The sequence below is a fragment of the Hylaeus volcanicus genome, chromosome 7 (assembly GCF_026283585.1).
Source record: "Hylaeus volcanicus isolate JK05 chromosome 7, UHH_iyHylVolc1.0_haploid, whole genome shotgun sequence".
Classification (NCBI taxonomy): Eukaryota; Metazoa; Arthropoda; class Insecta; order Hymenoptera; family Colletidae; genus Hylaeus; species Hylaeus volcanicus.
In genome coordinates this window covers 4,866,379-4,880,451 of record NC_071982.1, presented here as the reverse complement: position 1 = coordinate 4,880,451, position 14,073 = coordinate 4,866,379, and the positions used below count along the sequence as shown (strand labels likewise).

General features: G+C 38.4%; 2 protein-coding genes across 4 annotated transcripts in view; one reads left to right on the top strand and one right to left on the bottom strand.

The window, feature by feature from the left end:
* Positions 1-14,073, bottom strand: part of LOC128880555 (spectrin alpha chain) — a 60,288-nt gene that overhangs the window by 39,205 nt on the left and 7,010 nt on the right. The gene's annotated exons all lie outside the window — the stretch shown is intronic.
* LOC128880556 (jerky protein homolog-like) lies at positions 11,322-13,205 on the top strand. 3 transcript variants are annotated; one of them, XM_054130801.1, is made up of 2 exons: positions 11,322-11,539; positions 12,139-13,205. In XM_054130801.1, exon 2 carries the CDS (start codon positions 12,173-12,175, stop codon positions 12,929-12,931), a length of 759 nt encoding a protein of 252 aa, XP_053986776.1. In that variant the 5' UTR covers positions 11,322-11,539; positions 12,139-12,172; the 3' UTR covers positions 12,932-13,205. The 3 variants fall into 3 exon arrangements, with proteins under 3 accessions (XP_053986776.1, XP_053986774.1, XP_053986777.1); XM_054130799.1 differs by having other exon boundaries at positions 11,324-11,588; positions 12,139-13,204; XM_054130802.1 differs by lacking the exon at positions 11,322-11,539 and adding an exon at positions 11,599-12,070.

Here is a 14,073-nt window from a genome sequence, read left to right as displayed (position 1 = left end):
GTCCCACTAAGTGCAAGGCCTCACTAAACGCGAGATTTCACTGAGCACGAGGCTCCAGTAAAGCTAGGAGCCTCACTAACCGTATAATCATTGAGTCTTGATCCTACTAAATGCAAAGCATCACTAAACGCGGGCTCTCGCTAAACGCAAAGCCTCGCTAACCTTGAACAGAGTTTTTCTCCCTACTGTCAAAGAGGAAGTGTGCAAAACGAGAACGACACGGACAAAAAATCTGCGTCGGTGACCGTTGAAAAGGAATCATTTAATCGTGGGCAAACATGATGTCACGAGGTGGTAACGAATATCGTTTAACAAATAAATGTTCATGGCGCCTGTCGTCGAGCGATGATGCAACCGACGGAATTATTGAAACGCTTGTCAGCGTAGCAGGAAACGAGAGATCGTACCGGAAATACGGTGAACGCACTAAAGGGAACTCGTTCGGTACTTGGAATCCAATCATGCGAAATTACCACTGCCCTAAAACGGTTTCACGAGCGCATAAATTCTGTCCAACGTGTGCTTCTCAAAGTTTTGTTTTACATTCGCGTTTTATAATCTGTTTTTTTTTTTAGCGTTCACAGGCCCGCAACTGCGTCGTGGTTTTATCTGCGCGTGGTTTTACACGCGCTGAACACGCGTTTCTTCGTAGTAGAATTACGAGAGAACAGACCTCGAATTCCGAAACTTGCATAACGAGGTTCCAGGGTAATTCGCGGGATATAATAAAACATACGGCGTGATAATAAATAAAAAAAGTATAATAAAAATCTCCAAGGACACCTCCAGCGCCAAAGTGGCGCAGCTTGGAGGTTAAGTTATGGCAGGAAACGTGTCAACCGGATTACAAAGCAACCGGAAGTGTCGATTACCGCGAAGTGACACACACGACGACTTAACGCGTCTGAATCTCATTAAGAAAAAGATTCATCGACTCATCTTTATTGACGAATTTTGTCGCAGGACTTCGAAATAGCTCCGTATCGAACGCCTGAAAGGACAAGGAAGCGATACGAGGATATCTAAAAATAACGGAGCAGTGGAGGTCCCTCGCGGAGATTTTAGGAAGCTGCGAACATGCACTTTCTCCGATGATTTTGGTAAACATGCGCGCGCACACACGCGCGCGTTTCACGGGTATGCAAATTAGCGGTGACGTATCGTAAAATGTCAGACGAAACGTGACTGAAATTGCTGCGCTTAATTATATGTTACATTATGTCCTGCGACTTTCACGTTTTATAATATAGCGACTGTTCATCAGGATTTAATTATTTAAGTCTTCTTTTAATTATTTAAGTCTTCTACACGCAAAATGGCAATAATGGTCATTCATTTTTTTATAATAATAGTTTATATAATGAAACAAAATAGGAACTGTTCAAATAAATAAATGCATGTGCGTGTCGAGGCTAGAAGAATTTTAGTCAGTCGAAAGTCGTTTGGAGGTTATGCGTTGTTTAACGAGCTGAAGTGCAATCAAGAGTTTTGTGTGACTAACGATAAAACAACGTCTCGTATCTTTGGTCGGTAACATAACGCCACTATAGGATTAACGCAATCGATCGATCTGAGAGCGTTTTTCAATTCTTATCGAGATATTGCTGCAGAAACCTTTCAAGTTTCTCCGTTTCTATCGTGGCGCATCCACCGTGCTTCCGGTAGAATCTGTACTTCCTATTCTGCGAGCGAATAAATGAGTTCATACGGTACCTATGTAGTCGAACCTGAACGATGAAAGTTAACGCAGTGAAAATTAACGATGCACTTGTAAACATTGGAAAGGAAGCAATTAAGCAGATCGCGCAATAGAGTCGCAATATACATTTTTACTTCCCAGCCTATGGGATTACCTCCATTACTATTTTTATTTCCTTATGCATAGTCGTTGTTTGACAACAAAAATATTAAACGAACTCTCTATTTTCTCGAGCAAAGAACAAAATTAATGGAATATTAGCTGCAACCTCACTAACTTTAATTCATAATTTCCTGAATTAACTTAGCATTCAAATGAACACTTTGCGTTCAAAGAAACTGTTCTTATAAAGCTAACCGATACGCATCATTGCCAGACGAAAAATGCTTTCTTCACCCAATGAAAAAAATGCAACAGCGGATTAAGTTTGAAGAGACAAGGATTTCGCGTGGAGTAAGTGTTTCGAGGAAGCGTGTCTGTGTCTTTATCAAAAGTGTTGGAACATCTGGAACTTATCGAACGAGTCGACGAGATGTGTGTAGTTCGATGAGTTCATAAATCATAACGTCATCGCTGCTTTTACAAGACAAGTCACCGAAAAAAAAAAATTTGTTCCAAGTAATGGACGGCCACTTCTACTTCGAGACACGATACCTTTTCATGGAACAATATTTGATATCGGTATCGTGGCTTTATCGTCGCATTCGTTGCATTAATCTTATCACGTGGGCACGCTGGGATAAAGGTATCGTGGAATTGGTAAACAGCGAGCAAGTAAATTGAAACGATTTTTTAAATTAAATCGAAGTTAGAAATTAGATATTAGATGTTAAAATTAAAATTGAATGTACGATAGATTAACTGTTCGATTGGATCCGGATAACGAATGATAAATAATATACAGTCAGTGTAATAAGTGTAATAAGTACCAAACAGGAACTATTTATTTTAATAGTGGTTGCTGTACGAATACTTTTTACACTGACTGTAATTTTGACCACGTTGGTGTTGAAACTGTTGACCAGGTCAGGAACGGCAAATATTTTGAATTCAAACCGCATCGTTGCAAAAAATAGCTGGTCCAAATATTATTCCAATAGTGTATATTAGCGGTGCTCTGATTAGGTCCTGATAAGGGTACAAATGTTTACCAACAGCATAACTGAGACCATCTCTACTAGTCTCTAATAAATTCGGGTCGCCTTTTAATTGTTGCATTCGAGTTGGATTGCTTTGTTAACCGCGTATTATTTAAATTAAATACTAAGTAAAATTCTATAGGGAGGCAAAAACAACCCAGACGTAACGCTATAAAAAAAAAAAAATAGAAAACACCTTAACAACCCATTTCATTGAATTACTCAATGAATGTTGTTATTATATTAAAATATATAAAGATAAAGGAGAATATCCACGTTGAAGAATACGAATATGAACAGGTAACAAAAAAAAATAATAAAATAGAAGAATCTACTACCACCACAATATAGCACGCCTAATTTGATTCGTGCTTCCTCTACAATATTCGCAATTAAAAAACAACCTACCACAATATGCGATATATTTAGATATATAGAACAGAAAGAAGAATCTACTACCACCACAATATAGCACGCCTAATTTGACTCGTACTTCCTCTACAATATTCGCAATTAAAAAACAACCTACCACAATGTGCAATATATTTAGATATATAGAAGAGAAATATATAAAGATATATATAAATGTATACTTTGTCGACATTTCAACTACCAGAATTATAATGACCTTCTTCAGCAATTATTTAACCCTTAAATGCCTCGAGTTTCGAATTCGACACCGGACTTTTAAATCGAACTCTATACACTTGCCATTGATTTATTTTTAATATTTGTTAACAACCCAAAATAAGAAGAATCATTCCATCTCATTCCATCAGAGTACCCCATATATTTCATAATGGATACTTTTATTCACTATACGACACGTCACGACTCAACGCGATTAAGTCTCGTTAAGAAGAAAATTCATTGGCTCATCTTTATTGGTGAATTTTGTCGCAGGACTTCGAAATCGCTCTGCATTAGGCGCAAGAAAGGACAAGGAAGCGGATACGAGGATATCTAAAAAATACCAGAGCGGTGGAGGTCCCTCGCGAAGATTTTAGGAAGCTGCGAGCATGCATAGATTAGAGCGCGTGTAGATATGTCGCGGAGAGATGATAAAAATGGAGATTTGATCAAATCCCTAAGGTACATGATCAATTCACGGGAGATGTTAAAATAACAACTCTGTGAGGTCATTTCCCTAAACAAAAGAAGCGATTTGATCAAATCCCTTGACTGTTTTAGTGAAAAGATGAAATAATACGATTTGATCAAATCCCTTGACTGTTTCAGTGAAAAGATGGAATAATATTGTTCAGATATTGAAAGTATTAATTTAGTAAATCATGCGTTATTAAGTGTAGAGTAGGTAATACAACAATAGTCGTAGAAACATAAATAATTTATTAATTACATTCCCCAAAAATATTTCTTTTGTTTTTTTTAAATATCAGCTCAAGTGCCTATTTCTTTTGCTAATTAGTCTCGAATAAATAATTTATGTTTCAATGAGTATTGTTGTATTACCTATTCTACTTTTAATAACGCATGATTTACTAAATAAATACTTTCAATATCTAAACAATATTATTTCACCTTTTTGCTAAGACAGTTGAGGGATTTGATCAAATCACTTACTTTCTTTAGGGAAATGACCTTGCGGAGTTGTTATTTTAACATCTTCCGTGAATTGATCATCTACCTTAGGGATTTGATCGAATCTCTATTTTTACCATTTCCCTGCGACATAGATACACTATGGCTTGCCAAAGTCCTTTGTATCGTTACGCGAAACAATAGCAAAGAAACGAAGAATACCAAAGCCTCGGCTAACAAAAGAACGAGACCATAGGAGGCGGAAGTATCGCAGTCTCGAGACGGCGCGGCGTTAGAGGACGGTTCGTCAGTGACAGGAAGCACGAAATTAGCCAGGAAATACGGTGAACGCACCGGAAGGTCTGAGACAAACCATGAGACAGGGTGACCAGGTGAAATCGGAGCTGTATTATGATCGAGGCTCGTCCCCGAGTCCATTCGAAAGAGATACCGGCTATTATTGACACTGATAGCCCGGACAAGTTTACTACCAGCTCGGCGACGAATGGACAAGGCTTGTGGAGAGTAAAAAAGGTATGTGACGAGGACTGGCAAGTTCAAACGACATGACGACACGCCTATATTTGGTTGGCTGACCGACGCAGCGTTTACGATTCATTCTTTTCAGTGGCAATTGTCGCCATGAGACATCTCCCTACAGCGGATGACTTTTACGCTAGGTTTAACGGTGCACCGGTCGCCTCGAGCCAAATTTCGCCAAGTTTTGCAGAAACTGTCCGTATTTTTCGCCAACTACTTACGCTGACTTTTTTTTTTCTTATATATGGATTTATTTTACGTCGCATCTACTGCACGGTAATTAGCGACGAATTTGATTGGGTTTCTGGTGGTGCTATATACTACTGTAGAGTTTGGTGTCCTTGAGGTAGTTGATGGTATTTTGCATATGTTCCTGGGATGTTAGAGCTGTTTCTGGATTGAGATTATACTTCCTTCTTTGTTGATCGAATTTGCTGCATTAGTATAGTAGGTGGTCAGTTGTGATTTCCTTATTGCAGGAGTCGCAGTGGAGAGGGTCCGTTTTCTTTAATATGTATTCATGTGTGATTTTTGAATGTCCGGTTCTCAATCTAGTCATTATTATTCTTTTTCTCCTGGTCATGGAGTGTTGGGATACTGTTTGATAAAAGTCGTGCGTTATATTGTGAGTTTTTGTACTTTTGTTGTTCCATATTTTATTCCATTCTTCTTTCGATGAGCGTTGTATTCTTGTAATCAAGTCTTGGTAAGGGATTTCTATTTCATTATTTGGAGTCATGGTTGTCGCATCTCTCGCAATGAGGTCTGCTTTTTCGTAGCCAGTGATGCCTTGGTGGGAAGGTACCCAAGTAATTGTTATGTTTTTGTTTTTATTTGTAAGTTTGGTCCACGTTTCCTGGATTTTTTGGACGATTTCGGAGTTATTCTTTTCGTTTACGTTCACTAAGGCTTTTATTACACTTATGAAGTCGGAATATACAACGTGGTATAAACCATGTATAACGTGGTTTTGTAAAGGATGTGTAGATATAAGGTTGACAGCTTTCAGTATTTCGTAGGCTGCAGCGGTAAAGATAGTGGTAGATTTAGGTAGGCTTTGTTTTATTTCGGTGTTTTCAGTGATGACAGCATATCCCACTCCATTCTCCGTTTTTGATGCATCAGTATACATTTTATTGTGGCTCGTGAAGTTATAATCCAGTTCTAGGAATTTAGATTTGTGTTCTATTGGACTTTTTTGGTTTTTTGGAATATCTGCCAACTCTGTACTGATTTTTGGAGGTTTTACGGTCCAGGGAGCTATATTTCCATGTTTGCGTTCCATAATTTGTGTTTTTTCAGTATTGTATGAGTTGAAGTACTTAGTAATCCTGGTGTGAAATGGAGTTGGTAATTTGAGCCTTTTTGTATATAGGTCTAAATATTTGTTGGAAAATATGTTGTGATAGATTGGATTATTTGGAGTAGAGGCAATTTTCGTTGCGTATTTTAGACTGAGTACCTTTCGTCGTTGTACGCTGACTTTTATTCGTTGCAAGTCTTCCAATTAATTTGGGTAAGGCAAATCGCACACGGGCGCAACTGATTAGTTTCAAGCCACTCTGAAACTGTAGTTGCATGCGACGGTGGATCTAGGTAAAACAAAGAGCGCAAACGGTTTGCAACACTAATTTCGAATCGGTTGCGCCCGTGTGCGTTGGGCCTTGATCTACTTCTTGGGTAAATCTACTTATTAACCATTTTCAGCAAAAATGATCCCGCAGTCGAAGAGTTAATAAGTCACGTAAAATGCGATAAGATTGTTACAAAGCGATGCCTGGTGTCGCAGTAATTATGTAAGCTAGCGGAGTGCATTTTTATCGCGGCTGTTTGTTACGAATTTATCAACAGACTGACTCACAAACACTTTGATTATTAATAAGGCCGCGACAGCAAAATTGATCGACGACCGAGCTCATTTCTAAAATTGGACGTGAATACGTTGATAATTCTTTCTCGAGGAATGCTTGTTTACTATCAAACCGTGAATTTATTTATCTGGAAAAATTGCGAAAATAACATAATCTCGGTAAAGGGGAAATTCTTAATTAACGAAATATATAATTCTATATTCAACTCGCATTAATTTTTAGTGATTTTATGTAACCAAACAAGAAAATAAAATATATGAAATATATAGAATATAGAATTTCTGAGATTCTTCCACGCAACTTTTGTTTTATTCGTATTCCACTCAAGTTCGCCCCGAAGTGTTACTTCGCACGAGTACTCTATTTTTACAACATTTTCCCAGTCGAGCCATAATTTCCGAACACGTTACGCGCGTTTTAGTTCGTCTTGTGTTCGTCTGCACAGAAGCGGGGCCGTTCTACTTCTCACAACGAAGAAATGCTTCCGGCCAGGAACTGTTATGCCAGATGAATGAAAGGGCTCGGCGCGCTGCTATCGTAAAAAGATTGCCTTCCTCCGCGCAGCTCGCAGGCAATTTTGCCAATTCACACGCAAAGTCTTAATTACGCAAAAGTAACACGGAAGGAAGGAAGGAAGGAACTTTTAAGTTTCAGCTCGGCGCGATCTTTCCTGTTCGAGAGATAAAATCGAAACCGTTTTGCACAACTGCGAGACGACACCATTCGCGGCTCGGTAATCTGTTTAGCTGGACGACAGTTCGTTAATCTAGATGACATCACTGGTTTCTCAGAAGTTTGCACACGACGCCGACGTTTAATTTCAATTTCTGAGCGTTATTAAATCGTAAGCCCCGATGAAAAAGGCGCCGACAGTTCGACCAATTCACGGTGGTCCCCCCCCCATCTCCCGCCCCAAAGAAGAGGTCGCGTCTGATGACTTCCGGTTCGCCACTTGAACCCCTTCCAATCAGAGACAAGGATTTATTTTTGTACAAGTTTTACAGGCTTATCGAATGCATGAATTTTCACATTTTTCGATTTGGAATTGATGCAAACTGAGTATTTGAATATACAGTGGGTGTAGAAAGTATTCGTACACCGATCAATTTCCAAAAAAAACTATGTAACATTGTAATTTATTAACTTATTTTTTATAAGCAATGACATTCTACATATTCCTGGAAAACTCTAGAATAGATAGAGTACAAAAAGAATAGCTATTTATGTAAGTTGCGAAATTAATAAGAAAAAATACAATTAATCGATAGAAATATTGAAGCAATAAGTATTCGCACAACTGTTTAATTTTTAAAACTTGATTAAAAAACAAAGAAATCTAGATTAATTCATAAGTATATAATACTTCCTTCGTGGGATTTCCTTTTGATTTTATAATTATTAACTTCCCGATTTATAGGGAAGTTATTGTACTTGCCCCTAAAATGAAAAATCGATTTTTTAGCAGATCTCCGGTATGTATGCAAACAAATTTTTCGTTAACGTTTTCTAAAGAAACTAATAGCGAGATCAAAATGATCGATGATGCAATCGATGTGTATCAATCTAACTTAGAGCTGATTAGATTTTGTTCTAATTCGGTCCAGTAGTTTTTTTAAGAAAACTTAACTCAATAACGCAATCTAGATAGGAGAATATAAATTTATGAGCGAATAACTAAACGGAAATAATATATATACATATATTACTATTATTACATTCGTATGCATATGTATAACACATGTATAACACATATATGTATACATATATACATATATACACATATATATACGTACAAAGTGCTCCAAAAGTATGGATACAGTCAAATATTTCCAAAATGGAACATTGGTGAGAAAAATGGTTTAGAGAAATGTTTTAGGGTTTCAAAAATTCTATTGAACGATCGTGTCCGTTCGACCTTCAAAGGACCGGTCAAAGTCACGTCAAGGTCAGCATGATTTTTTTAATGGAACACCTCATTCTTTATCATGCACTGTGAAAGCTGGCTATGAGACCTTTTCAAAACACTAGTTTCAAACACTTTTTTTTATTCGCGATAGATGGCGCTGTAATCGGAAATCGGGAAGTTCCTTGTGTGGCCCGTAAAGGGTCGCACACAAAATTAACACGAATACCTATATGAATTAAGCGAGCAACAACAACTAGCTAGTTTTAATTTGGAATTGATGCAAACTGAGTATTCGAATATAGATTTGAGAACTGCCGTTGAAAATGCACGCCAATGGCGCAACTATCGCACAATCGCTGGTTTATTACCAACTTCGTAACTGTCGGGGGTTCTTACACGGTCACGAAACAACGACCTCTCTGTTGGCCTCGGAAAAACACTTATTACGATAATCTCGGCAGAGGTATGATTAGTTACGATTATTTTCCGCGACCTTTGGGCACCGTGTCACTGACATTCCCCGATCGCAACGTCGAGTTCAACATGGGTAAAAAATATCTTCCACCTTACATTTTTCTTTTACCGCAAACTCCATTTAAAGATGCATAATCAATTTGGGTGCATCAGAAGAATCCAAACTGCCCCCAATTATTTTATTTTATATGATTAGAGTTCCTCAGGGGCACCAGAGTGGCTAAGGTCGGCACTGCTTTCCTTTTCGACCATTTCGACCCTTTACCCGCCATCTTAATTATGATGCGTAATCGATTTGCGCAGAGCGCCACGTATCAGGGAAACCAAGGTGCCCCAAATTATTTTTATTTTACCACAGAATTAATACCGCGTCACTATCTTAATTTAAACTTGTTTTAAATTAAGATTTCTATATATAATAATAAAAGTTAGGGTTTCTCAGGATACCAGATTGGCTAAGGTCGGCGCTGTTTCCCTTTTCGACCATTTTAACCTTTCACGATCATCCTAACGTTCCAATTTTGTCGTATTACACTTTCGTCGAGCCAGACTCGACGCAGGTCCGCAAAGGGTTTGCCGAACCGATAACGATTCGTTTGCACAAGGATCCGCCGTCTTAATTACGAGGCGCGAGTGAGTCATTCGGTTTCCTGCGGACGTTAATTGTAAAATTATAACTTTCACGGAACAGATTGGGCAACGAGTTATGTTATGCAATTATACGCCGTGTTCTCGATCTCACGGAAACCAGGAACGAGATAAACGAATTTCGTTGCAAATCGTTTGCGCGCGAACCGCTCATTAAAAACTGGTTTTTTGAGGCCAACGGGTACCCACTTGCAGTGTCACGGAAATTTTAGGCTCGAATCCGCGACTCGCATCACTACCTATACTTAATTTCAGCGAAGAACTTTAGAGAACCACCCGGTATCGTCGAGGGAACTGCTTACGAACAAATCGACAGTGTTCAGAAATTTGTTATTCTTCACTTCCGCTAAAGAAATTCCAGGTTAAATAATATTCCTACATGTTCTACTCGCCGAGAGGCTGAGAAGTTCATAAGGAACCATGCGTCGCAAACGAACCGTTTCCCCAGAAAAAATTGTCAAAGTTTTGGCGCCAATTGCGTTCCCTACAAGGCAGAAAATATTGACTGGTCAAGGTCACGCGGCAACTACCCCCTCCGCTCCATCTGTCGTCCTATATGTAACCACGACAAATTTATATTCCGCGCGGACATTAACTTCCAAGCACGTATATGAACGAGAAGGGCGTAAACAGGTCTTCTTGAAATTATTAGAGGCGTGACTGAATGAAACGTATTATCTCGCTAAAAATGCCTACGACCCGACTATCTGCTACACGCTATCTACTCGCACGCATTCTGGTCCACGCCATAGCGGTGCCTTTTGTAAGTCTCGCGTTAATGGCATCTTCCACTCCCACGTGCCACATTAGTCCTCCATTCTCGAGTTAGGAACGTGTACGAATTCGCGAGGGAATTTACAATGACGATATGAATACAATGGACCCGGGAATCATCCGGACGCGCTGGAAGTGGGTGATTTGAATTTCGATGAATAGAGTATCGTCGAACAGAAGTTGTCGATGACTTCGTGGCAAGACACGCACAGATCGTCGCTTTTTTCGTCGGAAAGGCCCACTTTAGACACAAATTCATGAATTTCAAGGGAAACGAGGTCAACTAAAGACCCTCCAATCAGAATCACGAAATAAGGCTAGGTTAGCTCAAAGTTAGACCGGGTTTCCGTCATTTTCCAGCTAATTAATTCAATTTGAAAAGCATATCGTGTTGCAATGTTTGTATGCTGAAAATGTCATTTTTTTGGCGAATAAATATTGTTTAGCTTCATTTCCTAAATATTTTCTCCACAATCATTTCTATTTACAATTTAATATGTTATTCTAAGCAGTTTTGCAGCTAATTGTAAGTAAAATATACAGTTAAATTTTGGCCACGCTTTACACTAACCGTATCAAATTTACAATCAGCGATCGCTTAAATTAATCTCCTCCACAAAGAGAATAATAAATAAGCCTAATAAGACATAAGAATAATAAGGATAATAATAAAGAAGCCTATGTTCTTGAATTTCGCGGAATTAGCTAAAAAAATGGCGGAATCTGACCTAACCTTGACGTTATTTCGTGAGTGGTTAGAGAACCACTAAGGTCAACTGTGCGATATGTACTTTTCGGCTATACTGCATAGTTGACCTACAATTTGTAAATAATGCAATCACTAAACTTCCTGATTCTTGATTACATTTCTACGAGTAAATGGCAGAGGTCGCTACGAGCAAGATGTTGCTCACCTATCAGTTGGTGGTTAGGTGACACTTAGAATGTGAGTTTAAATGCGATCGTTTCGTAAACACAATAACGTTCTACTTGAGGTGAGTCGGACTCTTCGACTATCATATTTCGTTGGAGGCTCATTTAGACGTATGCCTAAGTGAAAACGACGTCGACAAGACTGGACTACATAACCTCTCAAACGAGGATTTGTTTGTCGATATAATTAACAGTTTCGACGCTTGTAGGAAATTGCAAGAATTTTAGAAGAAAATATCAGTTTCGAGATAACAAGACTTCTTTCTTTTTAATTAATAAATGGAAGATTTATGTCATTTACCTCTTCTGGTAACATCCTGTCAACCTTGTTGTTTGTTTACATTTATATGTCACTATATTCACTATACAGTAAATGAATCATTTGATGATAATATGTAATAAATCACTCTATTACAACGCGATATGGATAAAAATAATATCAATCAATAATCTAAATTCTTATTTGTTAGAAGATACTCCATTTCTTCATGTTATGTTGATATTTGTGCGATTGAATGGTATGTCACACGTAGGAATATCTCAAGTAGGTCATGACACATCTATACACAGCTCTCTGCTGTTGCTTGTTACCATATATATCATTTGTTACAGAACAGTGTATTCTATACGTTTGAAGTGTCTAGGGATGTCAGGGAAAAGAAAAAAAGTGACATTGACTATGGAGAAGAAACTGGAAGCTCTATTCAGAATCGACAAAGGTGAGCCGATGAAACGCGTTGCTACTGACTTGGGGGTAGGGGCATCGACTGTTTCCGACTGGAAAAAGAACAGAAAGGAAATTGAAGGCTTTTGTGCTAAGATGGTTTCCAGGGACAGTTTAGGCAATAGAGGAACGATTAAAAAAGCAAAGAACGTTATGCTCGACGAAGCCCTCTACGTGTGGTACATGCAAGAACGTGAGAATGGTGTCTCGATATCAGGACCGATGCTGAGACAAAAGGCTCTCAGTCTTAACAACAAGTTTAGCGGAGATCCTACTTTCACTGCTAGTGTGGGATGGTTAGGAAGATGGAAAGCGCGTCATGGAATCAGACTTACGATTTCTGGTGAAAATTTGTTAGGGGAATCTATACCTAATGACAGTACGGATCACCAGCTCCTATTGGAAGACAACCTTGTTACCGTATGTTTGTCCACCCAGGAAGAAGAGGAGGCTCAAGATGAAGAAACAAAAGCTTTTCTAGATAACAGGTGTCACGAAGAATTAACTAGTTTGAATCATGCAGAAGCTACAGAAATGCTTCAGAAATTAATAACATACTTCGAACATCAAAGTGAAACTTTAGAGAACGAACTTATAACTCTAAATCATTTACGCGATCGCGCATCGAAAAAGTGTCTATTAGCTTTGAAGCAAGAAAAGACTAGCGACTTTGTTAAATAACGTTTACTAGTGTACATTTACGGAAACCGTGATTTCTTTATCACCAAACTTGCCAGTGTAAATAAATTATGTAAATATACAATATTTTTCTACACCTTCGTTACAATTATATTCCCCACCAAAGACTTGAAATTGTACTTTTCGAAGCGCTGTTCAAGAGTCAAATATTTGCACCAAAAAGATGCTTACGAAATCGTTTAATCAGGATAATGAAATTTATTGGTGTTTACTGGACCTGCATCTAAACCTACAATTTACGACTTTTAAGATTAGATTTCAAGTTGCTAAACATCGTCACGTATCTTATTTGGGCTTATTTTTACAGATTATGTACTTCATTCATTGCACAATACTTATCTTTCTTATCGCGAAATTGATATAGAATGTAACGCATAATTTTTTTCGAACGAAAACGAAGAGTTATACAACATTCACCGTATAAATTTTACTTCTATTCCCTTCTCCATAAACATGTTGGTCTATCAATCTCATTTGCATTTACACGCCACAAAAAGGATACATCGATTATCCCACTTTTCCCTTATTAATGTAATGACTTTAATAGCGCGCAATTTAAAGGAAACTTCGCGTAAGTAGCCGTTACGCATCCTGCGTCCAGACATTTAATCTGTTTCGTGTAATCGAGCGATTTTCAATGAGCAGGCGATTCATTTGATGATCGTCATCCAATTACTCGATCACCGATACCCGTCTAATCTAATAGAATACCTCGAGGTAAATACCCTCTCTTCCATAAATTCCAAGAATCTAACTTATGGGTTGGACGAACCTCTTGGGAATCCCAATTCCAATTTCCGCTCCGTCGCTCTGATTCGCTTGGCGAACCCTAAAAAGACAGCCTAACGGACCATTGAATTTCAGTAAAATTGTGCGCGTTCAGAAGCGAGGAAAACCCATCATCGATGGCATCAACCGTTAGATTCTCGCAAATATAGAAATTCCGTGGCTCCCTCATCCGTAAACTCAACCATTACGGCAAGCTACAATTTTTTTCAGTCTTCCTGGATGCATCGCGAACTCTAGAGTCTCACTAATCACTTTTACTTAACTTTTATCTATTTATGAGGGCGCGAAATCGTCTACGCCACTGTAACACCTGTTGTACCAGTCTTACAGTGGAC

Bases quoted from the DNA above. Each gene is read 5' to 3' on its own strand.
- LOC128880556 (XM_054130801.1), top strand. From the start codon at position 12,173: ATGTCAGGGAAAAGAAAAAAAGTGACATTGACTATGGAGAAGAAACTG.